General features: G+C 44.1%; 1 protein-coding gene across 6 annotated transcripts in view; it reads left to right on the top strand.

Annotated features, from left to right (window-relative positions):
* Window positions 1-16,405, top strand: part of LOC133960873 (discs large homolog 1-like protein) — a 93,290-nt gene that overhangs the window by 35,494 nt on the left and 41,391 nt on the right. The window contains exon 1 of one of the 6 annotated variants that reach the window (XM_062395721.1): window positions 163-1,240. The exons of the other annotated variants lie outside the window; for them this stretch is intronic. Within the exon in view, the coding sequence (XP_062251705.1) occupies window positions 971-1,240 (270 nt within the window). The 5' untranslated portion in view covers window positions 163-970. Of the gene's footprint in view, window positions 1-162; window positions 1,241-16,405 lie in introns of those variants that run through there. 6 annotated transcript variants of the gene reach the window in all.

The raw sequence follows: 16,405 nt of genomic DNA, 5'->3' as shown, positions 1-16,405 counted from the left end.
TAATGTACTGAGTGAGAGACTTGGAGCGGTATCGCAGATGTAGGAGGAGGAGGAACAGAAGAGTTGCTGAAAGATTCTTCCAGGCATCCACCTCCCTCAGCTGATCTCCCCCTCGCCTGCATCCCTTCACCTTCCTGCTTTCATCCGTCCAGCCACCCATCCCTCCCTCCCTCCCTCCTTCCTTCCATTTTTAATGGGAGCGCCCACAGTGACAGGGGGCAGATTGACTGGTCATCTCCTTGGACTCAGAGAGAAAGAGGGAGGGTAGGAAGAGGAAGACAGAGAGAAGGAGTGAACTCTTTTAAATAATCAATCCTCACATCCTGCCGTTGCCTGGCCCACGCTCCCACTCACTCTGCCTCTGCCGTGAAGAGAGGAGAGGAAGCAGTTGCAGAGAGGAGATTTTGGACTTCCAGAGATGGGGAGGCTGGAGATTTATCCTGGTTAGAGAGGAGATGGGATGATGGACAGATGGATGGAGAACACCGAGATTCAGGAAGATGGATTGACGGGCGGACGGACGTGCAAAGACCCTGACAGACAAACTGACGCTCCAACTCTAAATACGACTCTGTCTACCTGCCGAGCACTTTTCATCTCCTCCTCCTCTTCTTCCTCCTCCTCCTCATCTCTTGATCTGACAGCTGCTCTCCCATTCTTCAGGGAGCCGGAGAAGAAAGAATAAACTGAAAAGGAAGAGATATTATTAATTATTTTTATTGAAAGGGAACCAAATGAGAAGAAGATGAAAAACCACAACAGTGGCAGCGTAATCTTCAGTTGAGAGTGGTGACAGGAAGGGAGAGGAAGAGTTGGACTGAGTGTTTCACAGCAACACCAAAACAGAGCTCGAGAGGCAGAAGGAGAGAGGGAAGCGACGGAGGAGAGGAGCCGGAGATGAAGCAGCGGAGGAGCTACATCATGAACCCCGTCGTGCCCGTGTGAGGGAGGAGCCGCCCGCGGAGAGACCATGAACTATATTTTCGGAAACAACACCCTGGTCCCCCGCAGTGCGAGGGCGGGCGGCGGGTCCGGGGGTCAGGGGTCAGGGCTGGGAGTGAAGCAGAAGATAGGGCCCAAGCGATGCTCCTCGGAGGAGCTGGCGCATCCCCACACCTCCTCACCCTCCACCTCCTCACCCGCCTCCTCCTCCCCCTCCTCGTCCTCCTCTCGCTGGCAGCAGCTCCTCATGTTCTTCTCGAGGAGGAGTGCCTTCACTGACTGTATCAATGCTAGCCAGGTAACACGCACACACGTCACAGGCTGTGTGTGTGTGTGTGTGTGTGTCTGTGTGTGTCTGTGTGTGTGTCTGTGTTCTTTATGCTTGAGGGGTGGTAGGGGATCATGGTGGGAAGCATGTAACTTAACCAGGGTTTTTGTTGTGTGTGAGAGTGTGTGTGTGTGTGTGTGTGTGTGTGTGTGTGTGTGTGTGTGAGTGTGTGTGTGTGTGTGTGTGTGTGTGTGTGTGTGTGTGTGTGTGTGTGTGTGTGTGTGTGTGTGTGTGTGTGTGCGTGGTTACATTACCTTCGCCCCAAACGCTCTCTAGTTTCAGTTTCTCAGGAGGAACAGGGAGGCAGTCGGGGGCGGCAGGCAGGTCTTAAATTGAAGTCGAAGCCGCTCGGGTTGTGTGTCAGATTTTGGATAATGTTGTCATGGAAATGGTCTTTGCACGGCACGGTGTGTGAGAACCACAGAGCCGGTGCGTTGCCATGGTAAAAAACATAATTTGGCTGAGCGCTCGGGTCACAGCCGCTGCACAGTCACACACGGTGAAATCAAGATCTTGGATGTTGAGAGGAAAAGGTGTGTGAGTCACCGTCACCACATGGTTGTGTTGTTCTGTCATTACAGTGCGTTACGACACAGTGAGATCCAGGAATCTGTATGTGAGACGTGGATTCAGAACTTCAATAAATAACATGTGAGTTGAGGCTGTGAAGGACTTGGGCTGGGTTTAGGAATCTGTGATGAGGAGTTAGCATGTAGCCTGTGCACGTAGCAGCTGATGTAGCCACATCCCAGCTGTCAGGTGCCTCCAGCACTTAATTTATCTGTGCAATTTGGATTTGTCACTTTATCTACTGTCTTTCTGTCTCGGAACCTACCTACACACATTTATGTATATTTGAAATATAGTTTTGTATTTTTTATCCTATTTTCAGTGTGTTTTCTAAAGTTTTCCCTGTTGATTCAGTATCTTCGTACGACTGCTCAGTTGCTCATTTATAACAACATTAAATGTGATGTTAAGGAAGTCCCGGCTCCTTCTCCATATATCGACAACGTTATTTCCCCTGATGTAAACAAAGGGATCGTACAAGAGTCTCCCATTCTGCAGTACCACAGGTCAAATAGAAACTACAGACTCTAATATCCGTTATAGCATCTGCGCAGTAATTCTATATCGCAGACTAATGAATACACATTATGTTTCTGTGAGAATATAAATGAAGTATGATTTAAATAATATGCCTTGTGCTGAAGGGCTGCTATGACTTAAACATGCTGCTAAACCATAGTTTAGAACCTACGATGCAGCAATCTGCTGTGGGGCAGCTGTAGATATCAAGTACTGCATAAATCCACCTTGAAACCAGCATCCTGAGACATGTACAGAGACGGGTGCAAACAAACCAACTAACAAACAGAGGACAGGGTTGTATAACGATTATCAGAAGCTAAAACATTGTGGAACTTTGTACTGGCAGCAAAACCACTCAGCAGATAATCACCACTCGCTGTTGTTGTCCTTATATGATCAATTTTAATATATTATTTAGATTGCTGTTGGCATTGACAGTTAATCAAGTGGAAGAGAACGGTCACAGGATGTGTTACAGGCTTTCACAATTAAATAAATCCTTGAGGCAGTCTAGGTTTGAATATATAAGCTGATTTAAAAATTGTAGAATACTGCACGGTCATTAACTTCTGATTACCCCAGAAACATGCTTTAGTTCTCACCAGCTCTGTGTTTCCTCATTTTAATTCTAAATACATAGGAAGCACAGGTGTGAACCAGTAAGCATCATCAAAGCAGCAGTCTGCATTAACTACTAAAGCAGTTCAGCCGCCCACTAAGGAGCCACTGGGACCGGACTGGTATTTACATGAAGAGCATTTTAACATGGCCTCGCTCTGATGTTGACAGATGATGGAGCCATTCGTCTGCAGTAAACGGCTTAAAGTTGTCTTAAGCCCCCGAACAACACTCGTCTCTTTACCACCACTTTCTTAATTTTTTAAAAAACGCTGCCCCGTTAATTACATTATGCAAATTACAGGAATGCATCAAAGTCCTCCCCCCCCCCGCCCCCCCTCCTCTATCTGTTCTCATTCCTAAATCCAAAGCTCCTCTTCCAATCCGAAAACCAAGCGCTCCGTTAAGTACACATGAGCAATCTTCAAAACATCATCAATTTGTTTCATGCAAAGTCTTTGAATTTTTTTGTTAATATTAAATATGCGTGTTTGTTGCTCTCTGAGAAGAATTGGGCCTAAACTTTGGGCCCATTTGGAAATTTCTGCTTTTGTAAGGCTGTTGTTTGTGTCTCACCCGAACTCCACCTGCTGATACGGACTTCTTCCCAAAAACATTTAGAATCAATCCTGTAATTACACTATTATGGAAAGCATATTGTAGAACATAATTGTACAGTAAAGAGCAGGTCATTTGTTCTTTTGACATTTTCACTGCTCTGTTTATGAGATAGTTTAACACTTAAGTTTCAGGGATCAATATTCATGCGTCACGGCCACTGTTGTGTTCCTGTTTTGTGCAAATGATCACGCACTTTTTGCACTGCAGATGACAAATGCAGTAATGTCTCTGTTGGATTCAAACCTGCATTATTGATCTGAATGGATGGGGCGCCACTCACATCGCTCAGCCCTGCAGCACTTATACGGCCGTCTGCAGATTTACAGCATTGCCCATGGAAAAAAGTTGACTCCCGACCCCCCCGCCCCTTTGCAGTAATCATACTGGCCAGTGTTTTCCCAAGGTGTTGCCATTTTCCTGTCTAAGGCACTTACTGCATGACTGATAGGCCATTACACAAAACACATATACACACAAACACACACACAGCTATTGGCTCTGTTGATGAAAGCTGGAAAAGCTATTTTTTAACTTTGCTGATTCGAGCCTTGTTGCACAAATCAAAAATTACAACGTTACACATTTCAGACTAGGTGTGTTTGTGTGTGTGTGTGTGTGTCTCTCTTATGTGTAAACCTGACCACACATGAACCCACAAAAAGAGAAACGCTCACATGCAGACACACACACATGCAAATGCAATGATTACTTTCTAAATCAAAGCATTTCCTCTTCCAGTGTTATGATAACCGTGACATTTAGAAATCTGAGTCCACACGTTGCACTTATCTCACTGCACCGTGTTTTATTGCAGCGTCTCTTCCCCGCGGACAGTAATGGTATCGATGTTGACCCCACCAGTCAATCTGTCTGTTTCAGCGGCTTCACTGTTGACTCCAGGTTTTCTTTAGATATTGATATTGTGAAGCAGCAGCCAACTGCTCTTTGATTTTATCCTTTTGAAGAGATCTTGTACCGTCACTTGCAAATTGCAGAATTGATGGCACCCTAACACGTGTGCAGGTTTTCAATCCTGCTTCTTATGGCTTCACCTGAGTTCATAAATCTCTGGTCTCAAATGATTTAAGGTTCTTTCATGCTGCCTATATTTACGTTACGAGTTTCAAACGTCCATGCATCCTTTACAATGCAATGGTTGTAGAGTTGGCAGAGTTGATGACAACAACAAACATGGCACCGGTTGAGGATGTTGTGATTGTGTTGCTCCTAATAAAGACGACAGACGGTATCCAATGTCCAATCTCCCAACTCGGCAAGTAGACTATACACTTAGGCAGGTTTTTTATGTAAACAACTACGCTCACATTCCTCCCAGTCGTCTAAAGGAATGCGTGGACAGTATATGTCTGGCCTAGCCCCCCCCCATCTCTCCCCTATAGCCCCCACACTGTCTGTGTGTATTATTGATGAGTGGTAAAGCAGAGGTTTGATCGTCCTCCAGAAAGAGCCCTAAAAGCCTTAAAGAGGTGTTTAGTGGTCACAGGAAATGGAGGTAGAGAAGGACGGACAGAGCTGGAGAGAAGGGGGGGGGGGTAGATGAAGAGAGATACAGTGAAGGGGAGATTTCGTGATTGATTAGGACTGTGGGAGATATATGATAGTCTATTAGCTAAAAGAATGCAACGTGAGTACGTCGTGCTCGTCACTCTGTTGGATAGTCCATCAACATAAAGATCAGCTGACAGAATACTGGTTAACGAGTCAGTTTACTGGTTTGATCATTAAGGTAAACAACCGTAATCCAGCAGCTGTTTGGGAAGAGAAAGTGTCAGTGAGACACTGAGTAACTGGGATCAGTATTTCAACCTCTGTTTTAGATAGATATATTCTAAAGGTCAAAGCAATTGTTTTCATTGATCTTATTTAATATTCTACATTATATTATTCCATTTTTAAAGTGTTATTCATAAAAAATATGACAATTGCTGTTCATGATGGACTGTTAAAGGTACGACATGAAAGTAAACCCTTTGTTTTTCTGTATTTTTTCAGACATCACCAATTCTGCTCCCAACTAGGCCCAGTGTTACATTTCCCTCAGAACGACGGTGGCCCAGGGGTGACACTCACAAAGAAAAACAATAAATCACAAACATACATCATTAAATGCAACAACAAATAATCATATCCCTTTTTATTTTCCTAGTTGCCTCTGGGATGCACTTCAGGTGCCGTAGAGTCAACCCATGTGGATTAGAGCACAGTTTGGTATTATCAAAATTTAGATTTGGCTAGAATGAGGTCTGGAGATGTAGTTTATGCAGATATTGGTCTTTTTAAAAATGGAAATTGTGTGTGAGACACACTATCAACACACAACAGATAAACTGCAGAGTGCAGAGTAGAAAACCTACTCTCCCCTCCATTTATCCTCCTGCCGCCCAAGGAAAGTTTCCACTTTCCCCGTTTCTCATGGGATACCATTGTTTGTGTGTGTGTTTGTGTTTGTGCGTAGGATCCTCTGGTTTTCTATGTCCTTCTTCATCCCTGTCTTTTACAGTTTGAATATAATTGCTGCAGAATGAGCAGCAAACTCTGGTGCATTTCTCTGAAAGCATCAACTGGGTCCTTCTGGAACTTTACATCTCAGCATAGCTTCTATAGATCATCTGTTGCCGAGTGGGCAGTATGGAATACACCAAAGTATAAAGTTGTATTTTTGGTGTCTTCACACCATAACTGTGAATTTTCACCACCTCCCACGGTCTCTGCTCCCTCTCTCCGAAACTTTACTTCATCGCCGCATAGAAATGAAGAAGAGCAGGAGGCGGAGGAAGGGAGGCAGCATTTGCTTGAGCTGTAGTTTTTATTTTTCAAAAACACAATAATTGACGACTCATAGGAAGATGCAAAGTTGCCTTATCCAATTTCAGCAATTGTGGAAGATGGTTATTGCAATAGAGTCAACAAGCTTTTCTTTTATAGTCCTTACTCGTTTATCCTTCACAGAACCGTCCCTGTTCCGACACGCTGACGTCATGCTCGTGTCATATGGGAGCAAATATTGGACCAATTTGAGGGTTCAGAGCGATGCCGTGTTCAGACTTGTTCGAGCCCCTGAAGGCACCGGGTCTCTGATCCTGATCAGCTGTTACGCGTCAACACACGTGCCCTCAAACGCAAGAAATTGTCTCAGGTTGTTTATTTTGGCCGATTTCTCTCCACATCGGCCATTTCCACAATGTGCGTTAGCGAATGAGAAGTCCTGCCTGAGATGGTTTCAGCGTTTCAAGTAAAGCTGATGGTGTTGGAGGTGATGTCATCAGTGGGAGGAGCAAATGCATATGTTTACAACCTGGACCGCATTTGTCCATGGCGACCGACTAACATCAGCTGCCGTCATGGTGATGTGTGTTTTTTGTTTGTGAGTAAAGGAAAACTGTTGTGTGCATAGAATTATTAGTGCACTGCATCAGTCGCTCGCACGGATACACACATAGAGACACACACAGAGAGCAGACACACAAGTTCTGCTGCACGCATGAGTTGTGCATTCGGTTTCGCTTGAGAGTATGAGAGGTGTTGCGTCACCTTCTGTGTGTGGGATGAAGCTTGCATATAGACTCTCTCCCACACACACACAGACACACACACAAACACACACTCACACACTCTCTCCTCCCTCTCCAGCCTGTTCTGTGTCTATGCTGATATAATCAACACAGATCAGCTGACTACGAGCAATCACTTAATACGACCACCAGCTAACAAGGCTGAACAGAACATGATGACAGCTCCATCCATCCGTCTGTGATTAGCGTGGATGATTAGACACTTTGAGGCTCGACCTGTTCACTGCAGCTGCATGAGAGCTGGATCACAACGATGGTGATCTCCTTAAAAGAATCAGGTTTTTTGCATATTTAACAGTGACTACGTTTATATGGACAAAAATATTGACCTTATTAACATATTGAAATACTCCACATCTTAATTTGATCATTGTTTATTACATATAGGAACTTATTTAGGCTGAGGTAATCAGAAAATAACGTTGGCATCTCAGTGTCTTACTCAGAATATTGTCTTAGTCAGAATAATATTGGAATATTGGTGTTAATTGTTTGTCAGCAGTATTTCTGGAAAGGCATTGAACCGGTTTGCACCAAACCTGGTGAAGAAACGGAACATGAGCTAGAGAAGAACCCATAAAATGTTGGTGGAGATCCAATCAAGGGCTTTTAGTAAATGACTTACCTAAAAATGCAAAACTTTGATAATTTTCCAATGTTTGGGTTCTGGATGTTGAAGAAAAAAGATCTAATTAGGATTGTTTGGCGGAGGTTTTGTACGGTGAGTGATTGTTTTGCTCCCTCACTGGCCAATCAGTGCATTTCTTGATTAAAGTGAAACAAAGTTTAATTTTTTTCATCTTCTTAAATGTGCAGAATCGAATCGTTAATATCTTCTTGTCGGGATTAAAAAGGACCAAACCGCAGACACAAAGACAGCCTGACGTAGTGAGGTGGCTTTTGATAACTGCATCAGGCTCACAGACCGGTGAGCAGGCAGACAAAAGGTAAAAGGTACACGTGGTGCGAGGCTGAACGTGGAATGAGGTTCAGCTCGGGTGACCGCGGGGCTGATGAGAGCGGGGGGGGGATGGAAACCAGCAGGAAAGACGGAGGACATCAGGTGGTGAGGAGGAGAAGTTGCGCTCATAAGGTCACGACTCAGCGTGACGGGCATTGAGCTACAGCCGTAATAAATCCCAGAAAGCACAGAGGAGTAATGACCTGCACTTTGTAAATAGATGCTGCAGTGTTGGAAGTTGGCCTGGACAGTTTTAAATCACTGCCTTGCTGCAGCTGAGGTGGCCGCTCCTCCATCTCTGCCAGCCGCCGCCTCCGCCTCGGGGAAACAGTTTCCAATTGAGTCATCGCGGAGGAAGACGTCGCTGCTGCCGGACACAGACGACACCTGAGAGGAAGGAGACACAGACAATCATCTGTAACCTACATTGAGACTATAACAGATGATTCCAGGTCAGCAGATTTACTCCACTCTGACTCTTTGACATGCAGCTGGAGTGCAAGCAACGGTTTCACCAGAAAGAGTGAGACACAGATGGTGCCACTGATAGATGGGGAAGAAAACACTAATATCATCTGAGTGTCCTGAATACCAGTTTGGGGGCTTTGATGCCTTAGTGAGAATAAATTGAAGAATATGGGAAAGTTCAGTGAAGCTCGTCTCAGAACCAGAACTGGAGAATCAGTTGTTGTTACTGTTGTCGTGATTCACTTGATTCAACATACAGACAGACATGTTTCTAGAATCATGACATGGATGAACAAGCGTTCGCTTCTGGTTTTCAGATTTGTCAAACTTCTTGTAGATTTTCGGATATCAGTTACCTTTGCAACAGTCAAAGCTTCAAATCATTCAAGTCCTAACCCAAGGAAGTGAACTTGGGGAAGAGGAGGAGGAGGAGGAGGTGGAGGAGGAGTAGGAGGAGGAGGAGGAGGAGGAGGAGGTTCACCTGAGACCTGAGCGATGCTGGTGCTGTTTCCTGCAGCTTTGTTTTGGAAGTGAAATGTTTTCTTCTCACTCTCCAACATCTTGCTCCTGAAGTAAAACCCACTCCCTCCTCTTCTCACCTCTTATTTCTCTCGACAAACATAGAATGGAAATCACTGCATCTTTGATTTAAAAGAAAAATAATCCAAAGTTCAGTTGAGTAAAGGAGCCTCTTTCTATTCCATAACCAACCAGTACTGACTCACTCTGCCATGTTGTGTGTGGCGGCTGGTGCGATGTATGATAATGAAGATCTCAGGCTGTAACCTCACATGTGTGATCAGCAGCCGGATCCATGGAGACCACAGCTCTCAGAACTCCTCAAGTACAATACACCATCACATGATGTCAGGGATCGTTACGCTGTTATACAGGAAGTGAATAGATAGATATATTGAAAATATTCAGTGGATGCTTAATTTTCATGGGTACCAGCCTCTCACACATGAGGATTTGATGATCATTGTTCTCTTATGTGATAACAAACCTAATATTAATGGGTTTTGGGCAGTTGATTACAAAAAACATAAATTTGATTATGTTACCTGTTGCTGTTTATATATTTGACATATTTTTCTAAATTTTCAGACACAAGCATCCATCGATGAAATAAGCAATGAATCTATAAATCAATTAATGAATAAAAAAACAGTCTGATTAATCAATATTGAAATGATCATTAGTTTTGGCTCTGGTTCAGTTTGGATAGGACAAACCAGTTTGTGTTTCTATTTTGGGGCTGATGCCAGTGAGCTACTGGCTTGAGATATTTCTGCTTAGTGGGTATTTATTAATCTGAAGGTCTGAACAACAAACACAAGCGTTTTCAGTACGATCCTGTTTTCCTTTCACTGCAAACAGCATCATGATGGCGTGAACATTTACTAAACATTATTCAGACATTAGAAAATAACTTCCCTGCGGTGTTTAACATATTCAGAGTGAATTTGAAACCAACCAATCAGGTGCAGCCCAACAACAGACGCTTTAATGTTCTGGTTAACAGCTTGAACTGCATGCAGCATATTTTCCACTTGCTCCCGGCTATTGTGCATAATTATGTGACATTTTTCTGTGTAAAAGCTCACACTGGATTTAGCTACACAACTGCTGCATGCTCTTGTTCCTACCACAGTATTCTATGTGAGAGTCAGCTTTGATCCGATGTGTAGTGCTGCTGTATCTTTGTTTGATCAGAAATCTGCAAGAAACAACTCAGTGGTGACGAAGGTCCTGTTGAAAAGCTTCGTCATGTTCAGTCTGTGCAGCTCTGTCTCCACCAGTGCTCCATCTGTCTGTGGACGCTGACCCCCCCTGCTGGTGTCAGTTAATACCACATGTCTCGCTGCAGAAGGTGGAGCTGGAAAATCCTTATAATTCCTTTTTTTATTGAGCAGGTCTTTCTAGTAAATGTCTTGTTACATGTGTGCATTTCCTTTTGTAAATGAGATTCTCCTGAATTCTTCTGGGCATCTTCCGACATCAGTTTTTACATTAAAATGCTGAGAAGAAATCATTATGATGCATTAAGAGAAGTGGGAATGGCTTTTTTTGTTTTTATTTAGTTCTCCAAACCTGCAAACACACTCACTCTGAGTCAGACTGTCCGGTCACGATTAATTCATGGAGCAGACTGAGCACGTTCACTCAATGATAATTTGTGTATGAATTACACTAATTGAGATGAGAAACGTCCGACGCTCGATTAATGGTGTTCATTTCCTTGATTTTTTTGCATTTCAGTGAAGTCGGCCCGACACAGAATGAGGATTCAGCTAAACAAACAATTATCGGCGAATTAATATAAATCATGTGTTTTATAATGTGTTGTTCAATCATTTTTAGAGTCGTGTCAAAGGAAATGGAGGTAGAAGATAATCAGGGCTGGATATATATGCTGAGTCAGAAGTTTCACACGTCAGGAAGTTTGAGTGGAATGCAGTTTGTCAGTGGTGGACAGATAGTAAACGCACCAAGCATGAGATATTAGTTGACATGATTTCGCGGAATGAAAGTTCTGGGATTTTAAACTACAAGTCCTCAGCCCAACCCCCCCCCCCCCCCCTCCAGGGAAGCTCTGTTTATTTGAGATGCCTCATCATCATCATTTCTCTCTCTTGTCTTGAAACCACTCATCACCGCTCGTCCCTGCATTTTCATTTCTCAGCAGCTACCCCCCCCCCCCCCCCCCACACACATTGACACACACACACATACACACACACACACCCTGGCTCTACCCCACCCTCCAGCACTGTGTTATTGCTGGCTTCATTTTGCGCTGCGATGCTAACCGCCTATTCTCCTTGCTCATCCTCTCTTCACTCAGCCTGCAGCTGTAGCAGCACTTTACACGGGGAACACACACGCACACACACACACACACACACACACACTGGGCGGCTGCTACAGGCTTTCTGTCCAGATCCCTCTTTAAGTCTTTGTGCTCTCCACATGGGAGCTGCTTTTTAATGTGGCTCGTCCCTCCACCTCTGTCACTCTCTCTCTGTCTCTCTCCCTCTCTCTCTCTCTCTCTCTCTCTCCCCCTCTCTCTCTCTCTCTCTCTCTGTGTCTCTCTGTCTCTCTCTATCTCTATCTCTATCTCTCTCGCTCTCTCTCATCAGTCTGGTTTGAGGCAAGTTGTGGTTTTTATTAGCTGCCATTATAGAGACATGGACCTTATAGTCATAACCATATAGGTGTGTGTGTGTGTGTGTGTGTGTGTGTGTGTGTGTGTGTGTGTGTGTGTGCGTGTGTGTGTCTGTGTAATACCAGCTGTAATTAGCCAGAAGCTGAAACTCATCTTATATAAAATAATCCTGGATATTATGTAGTTGTGCAAGACATATCTGTGTTTTTTTTATACATCTAATTAAATGCAAATGTGAATAATGAATGAGTAATGCAAATACCATTGACTGAACTGCAACACAATACTGCAGATCAACCACCAAAGTCATTGATTTATGATTAAGGTTATTTGATGATTGAGTTGATTCAGTTTGAGATGTTTAAAAGTATAAAATAAGTTATTGTCATACATTAATTAAAATATACTTCTTAGTATCACAACAAACAAATGATGACAACTCTGGATTACTCAAATTATTGAACTTTGACTAAGAGAAAATAATAATATCTTTATTTCAGGAGTAGATTCATTTCAGGCAACTTAACTGCAGTGTTGTGTCACTGTTTGTACGGATTAACTATAAAGTGTATGCTTCAGGATGCACACAAACACACACACAGACACACACAGTCTCACAAGGAAGTAGGCCAACACATAGAGACACCCACACACACAGAATCACAGCAGGCATTTTATAGACTGTATTTCAGCTGACCTGGCCTGCGATGCTTTAAAAGAACAAGACAAAGGTTGATGGAAGGGGACTCGCCTCCACCAATCACAGCTCTCCATAATTCGTACACACACACACACACATACACACACACACACACACACACACACATACACACACCACTGAGCTCTGAGCACTGTATCACTGTCCCCTGGTTGCCTATCGATTAGTCATGCCTGGCTGCTGTCATGTGCAGGAGTCCAGGGAAGTCCCTAATTGGTCAGTCCGGGAAAGAGAGAGACAGGGAGGGAAAGAGAGAGAGTGGGACAGGGAGAGAGAGAGTGAGTGAGAGGGGGAGGCAGCATAGAAAGATGAGAGAGGCGGAGGAAGACAATTGTCCACGGTGATCTGTCCTAATAGAAAATAAGCGGAAAGATTAAACAAGACGATGACGGAAGAAAGACAAAGAAAAGCAAACTTAACCGTGACTTTGACGTCCTCTGATTCTTTGACGGGAGAAAACTGGGACAGAGCGACCAACACTTCAGCTTCTAAGCCACACTGCACGACAGCATCAGTGGACTTTACGAGTTACTCCGGGAGACTGACCTCTGGATTGGAGCATAATCGCGGAATGGGAATCTTCCTCTGGAGTGTGTGAACTGACCGGCGTCCTCAGAAACAGAGCAGTCCAGACTCAAAGGAGGATCAACCTGTCCAAGTCGTCCTTCTACTTTCTCTTGGTCCCAAACCTTGACTGAGTTGATGAGAGGGTCCATGTGCTCCTAATGGGAGAAAACTGTGAAGAGGAGTTTTAAGAATTGCACTAAAGGAGGATGCTTTGCTTTTCCAGACTAGCGAATGCCCTAATCCATATGGAGATGAAATTGAAACACTGCCAGAAAGGAGGGATTGTATTTTAAATTCCTGATTGTGCGGTGATCTTAACGCGCTGATATCTGGCAAAGAGAGGGCGAGCACCATCTTTGTCCTGGACACAAGAGCATCTGCGGTTCTGGAGAGGCATGACCTACATTATTCGGACACAAGTGATTCAGAGGAGCTTCTCGCTTTTGTCATCCTTGTAAAGGAGACTATGTGGTGAGAGCACGATAGAAAGATAAAGAAGACAGGAAGGTTTGCGGTGTGAATCTTTTTAAATCTCTGTAGCCATGACTACTTATTTCCACAGCCATGAGTTCTGCTGTAGCCCCAAGAAGCACAGCGGCGGCTCCGGCAAAGGCAAATCTGGCAAAGGAAAGGGCAAATCGGGCAAGAGTGCTTCGCATTCGAAGCAAAACCAGAATTTACTGCAAATACACACGCCCAACCACCACCTGCAGCCGTCACCGCTCCACTCACCAAAGCACCATCCCCATTCGCCGAACCACGGTTGCCATTCACCAAAACACCTGCTTCTGTCTCCCTCCCCAAGCTACTACCACATAGCACCAACATCTTCAGGTCACCAACTGGCGCCACCCTCGCCAACGTACCAGCTGGCTCCGCAATCGCCAAATCACCTACTGCACTCGCCAAACCACCACCAGCTTCACCTATCGCAGAGTCATCAGCAGCTGCACCATCACTGTCAGAACCAGCAACAGAACCATAATCCTGCGTCACCCAGTCACCTGCTCCCCTCGCCATCGATGCATCAACTCTACCACCATACACCGCGGCCGGTGCAGCTCCATTCTCCCAGTCACCACTCGTTGTTCCAGCAGTATCAACCGCACCAGCTCTACCCTTCCCCTCTTCCTCACGCCTCCCAATCGCTGTCCATCCACCCTTTTCACTCGCCTCAGCACCCGCTGTGTACGGCACTGGGGGGATACGGCTGGAACACATTGCCAACCAATCTGGCCACCAGGGGCTCACGAGGAAAGTTCCCCAACCTGAGGGACAGCGTGAAGAAGAGTCCGACCAAGAGCAAATGCAAGGGCAAGGCTGGGAGCAGGCCTTGGCCCAATGACACGTATATCTGGACGGCACAATCAATGGGAACTCCCCCACATGTGCCGCTCATACACCTTCCACATATACAGGCCCGAGTGCAGGTAGGTCTGATGGGTTAGAAGATCCTAGTCAAAAACTTTAAAAAGTTGGGAGTTTTGCTCATTATGAGGCAAAAAATAGTTATAATTAAAAAGCCTGTACATTTTGTGCTTATGGGAGATGCAAGTTATTTTTAATAATGTGCTGAGAGAATTCCTCGATCCTCCCCTTTTGTCCAGATGTGCCAAAATTGAATTAGTTTTTTCTCAGTTTATATTCCATGCATCCTTACGCCCAGTTTCATGGAATACAGTTTAAAAGTATTTTATTGAACAAACATACCAACAAAGACAGACAGGGGGTGAAAACGTAACCTCCGCTGTGAGAGTAGTTGTTAACATACAAGTAAATATATCACGTTTTCCTGTCGTCTTCATTTGCTAGAAAACACTGAACATTGCATGAATAGGTGTCTGTGTCCGGTTGTCAACAGAATGTTCTTCTTACGTTTATGCATATTTACAGTTAATTGCACTGTGGAGCAAACAATTGCTCTATTGTTTCTGAGTGATGCTAACTTAAAGCGATCAAGTAGTCGCGATAGAAGCAAGGGCGCTGCGACACCAGTGGGAGGCAGCAATGCATGAAACCCAGTGTGCCCAGTCTGCCAGAAAGAAGAAAGGGAAGAAGAGAAACCATTTTGTCTTATTTACCAATGAAATGCGAAAAGGAAAATTGATAATAGGTTTTTCAAATAGACTTTGAATAACAATATCAGGAAGCATCACTTATTATCTCGTCAAATTGGTTTTATATCCCATTAATGTTCAAAGTGCTGCTGGAATCAATATGTTGTGAGACACATTTGACAACTGGTGACATCAGTGGCCATCAAACACACGATATGACCCTAATTTGCCCTTTTTAGTGAAGCACTGACATCCTGGAGTGTGCTATTGAAATAGAGCTGTCATTGAAATACTGTCTGTGTGTGTGTGTGTGTGTGTGTGTGTGTGTGTGTGTGTGTCTGTGTGTTTGTGTGTGTATGTGATTTGACCCCGTTCAATTCTAAGCGACGCTGAGAGTAATTCTGGGAAATCCAGGAAACTGACCAACAGACCAAGGGGATTGTGAGAAAGTGGGAGGTTTACCAATATAACTCATAGCATTATAAAGTTAGTCACATTTGATTGGACACAGCAGAATGATGATAGTGTGTAAGAGTGGGTATGGTCACTTTCATCTTCCCCGGTGATATAATCCTAAGGGCGGAGTCTTCCATGTGTGACAGGACCTGACTGTTGTATAAACTCCTGTTGGATGTTGTGCTTGTAGTTTTTCTTTTGGCTCAGAGGGAGTAGGTAATAGTCTGGTTAGCGTGATTAGCACGACCGTAGCACGACCTGATTTGATTAGAGTCACACTTCATCTGCTGGTAAATTAGCTAATTGATAATTATATAATGATGATGTAGGTTAGGAGGTTGAACACGGCACCCTGCGATGGGGAATCATTTCAGTGTCTACACACAAACACACACTCGCTCCAACACACAGGTTTGGCACCTCTCTACTTATTACCTCCACCTGGGAGGTTATGTTTTCACCACTGTCCGTTGTTTGCTTGATTACCTTATCATTAATAATTAATTGATAATAACGAAGCATATAAAGGGAATTGATTTTCATGAGTTTTTGCATTCAGGTGTGGATCCAAATAGAAGTTTAGATCTAATGAATTTATATCTGGGGACTTTGACAGGGGTAATGCAGTCTACTGAATGCAATTCTACAGTTTGCTTAAACTTCCATTGACTGTGACCAAAACCTAATTGGCATTATTTACATTTAATTTACTTATTTACTCTTAACCCGGACCTCAGAAAAGATGTTTTATCTTATTAAGACTTCATCTGGTCCCCATGAGGTCTGTTGGTCCTGAGAAGGTCAGTGTTTATGCT

Source organism: Platichthys flesus, chromosome 9 (assembly GCF_949316205.1).
Source record: "Platichthys flesus chromosome 9, fPlaFle2.1, whole genome shotgun sequence".
NCBI lineage: Eukaryota > Metazoa > Chordata > Actinopteri > Pleuronectiformes > Pleuronectidae > Platichthys > Platichthys flesus.
The sequence above is the reverse complement of the archived record's forward strand: the minus strand, read 5'-3'. Positions and strand labels throughout refer to the sequence as shown.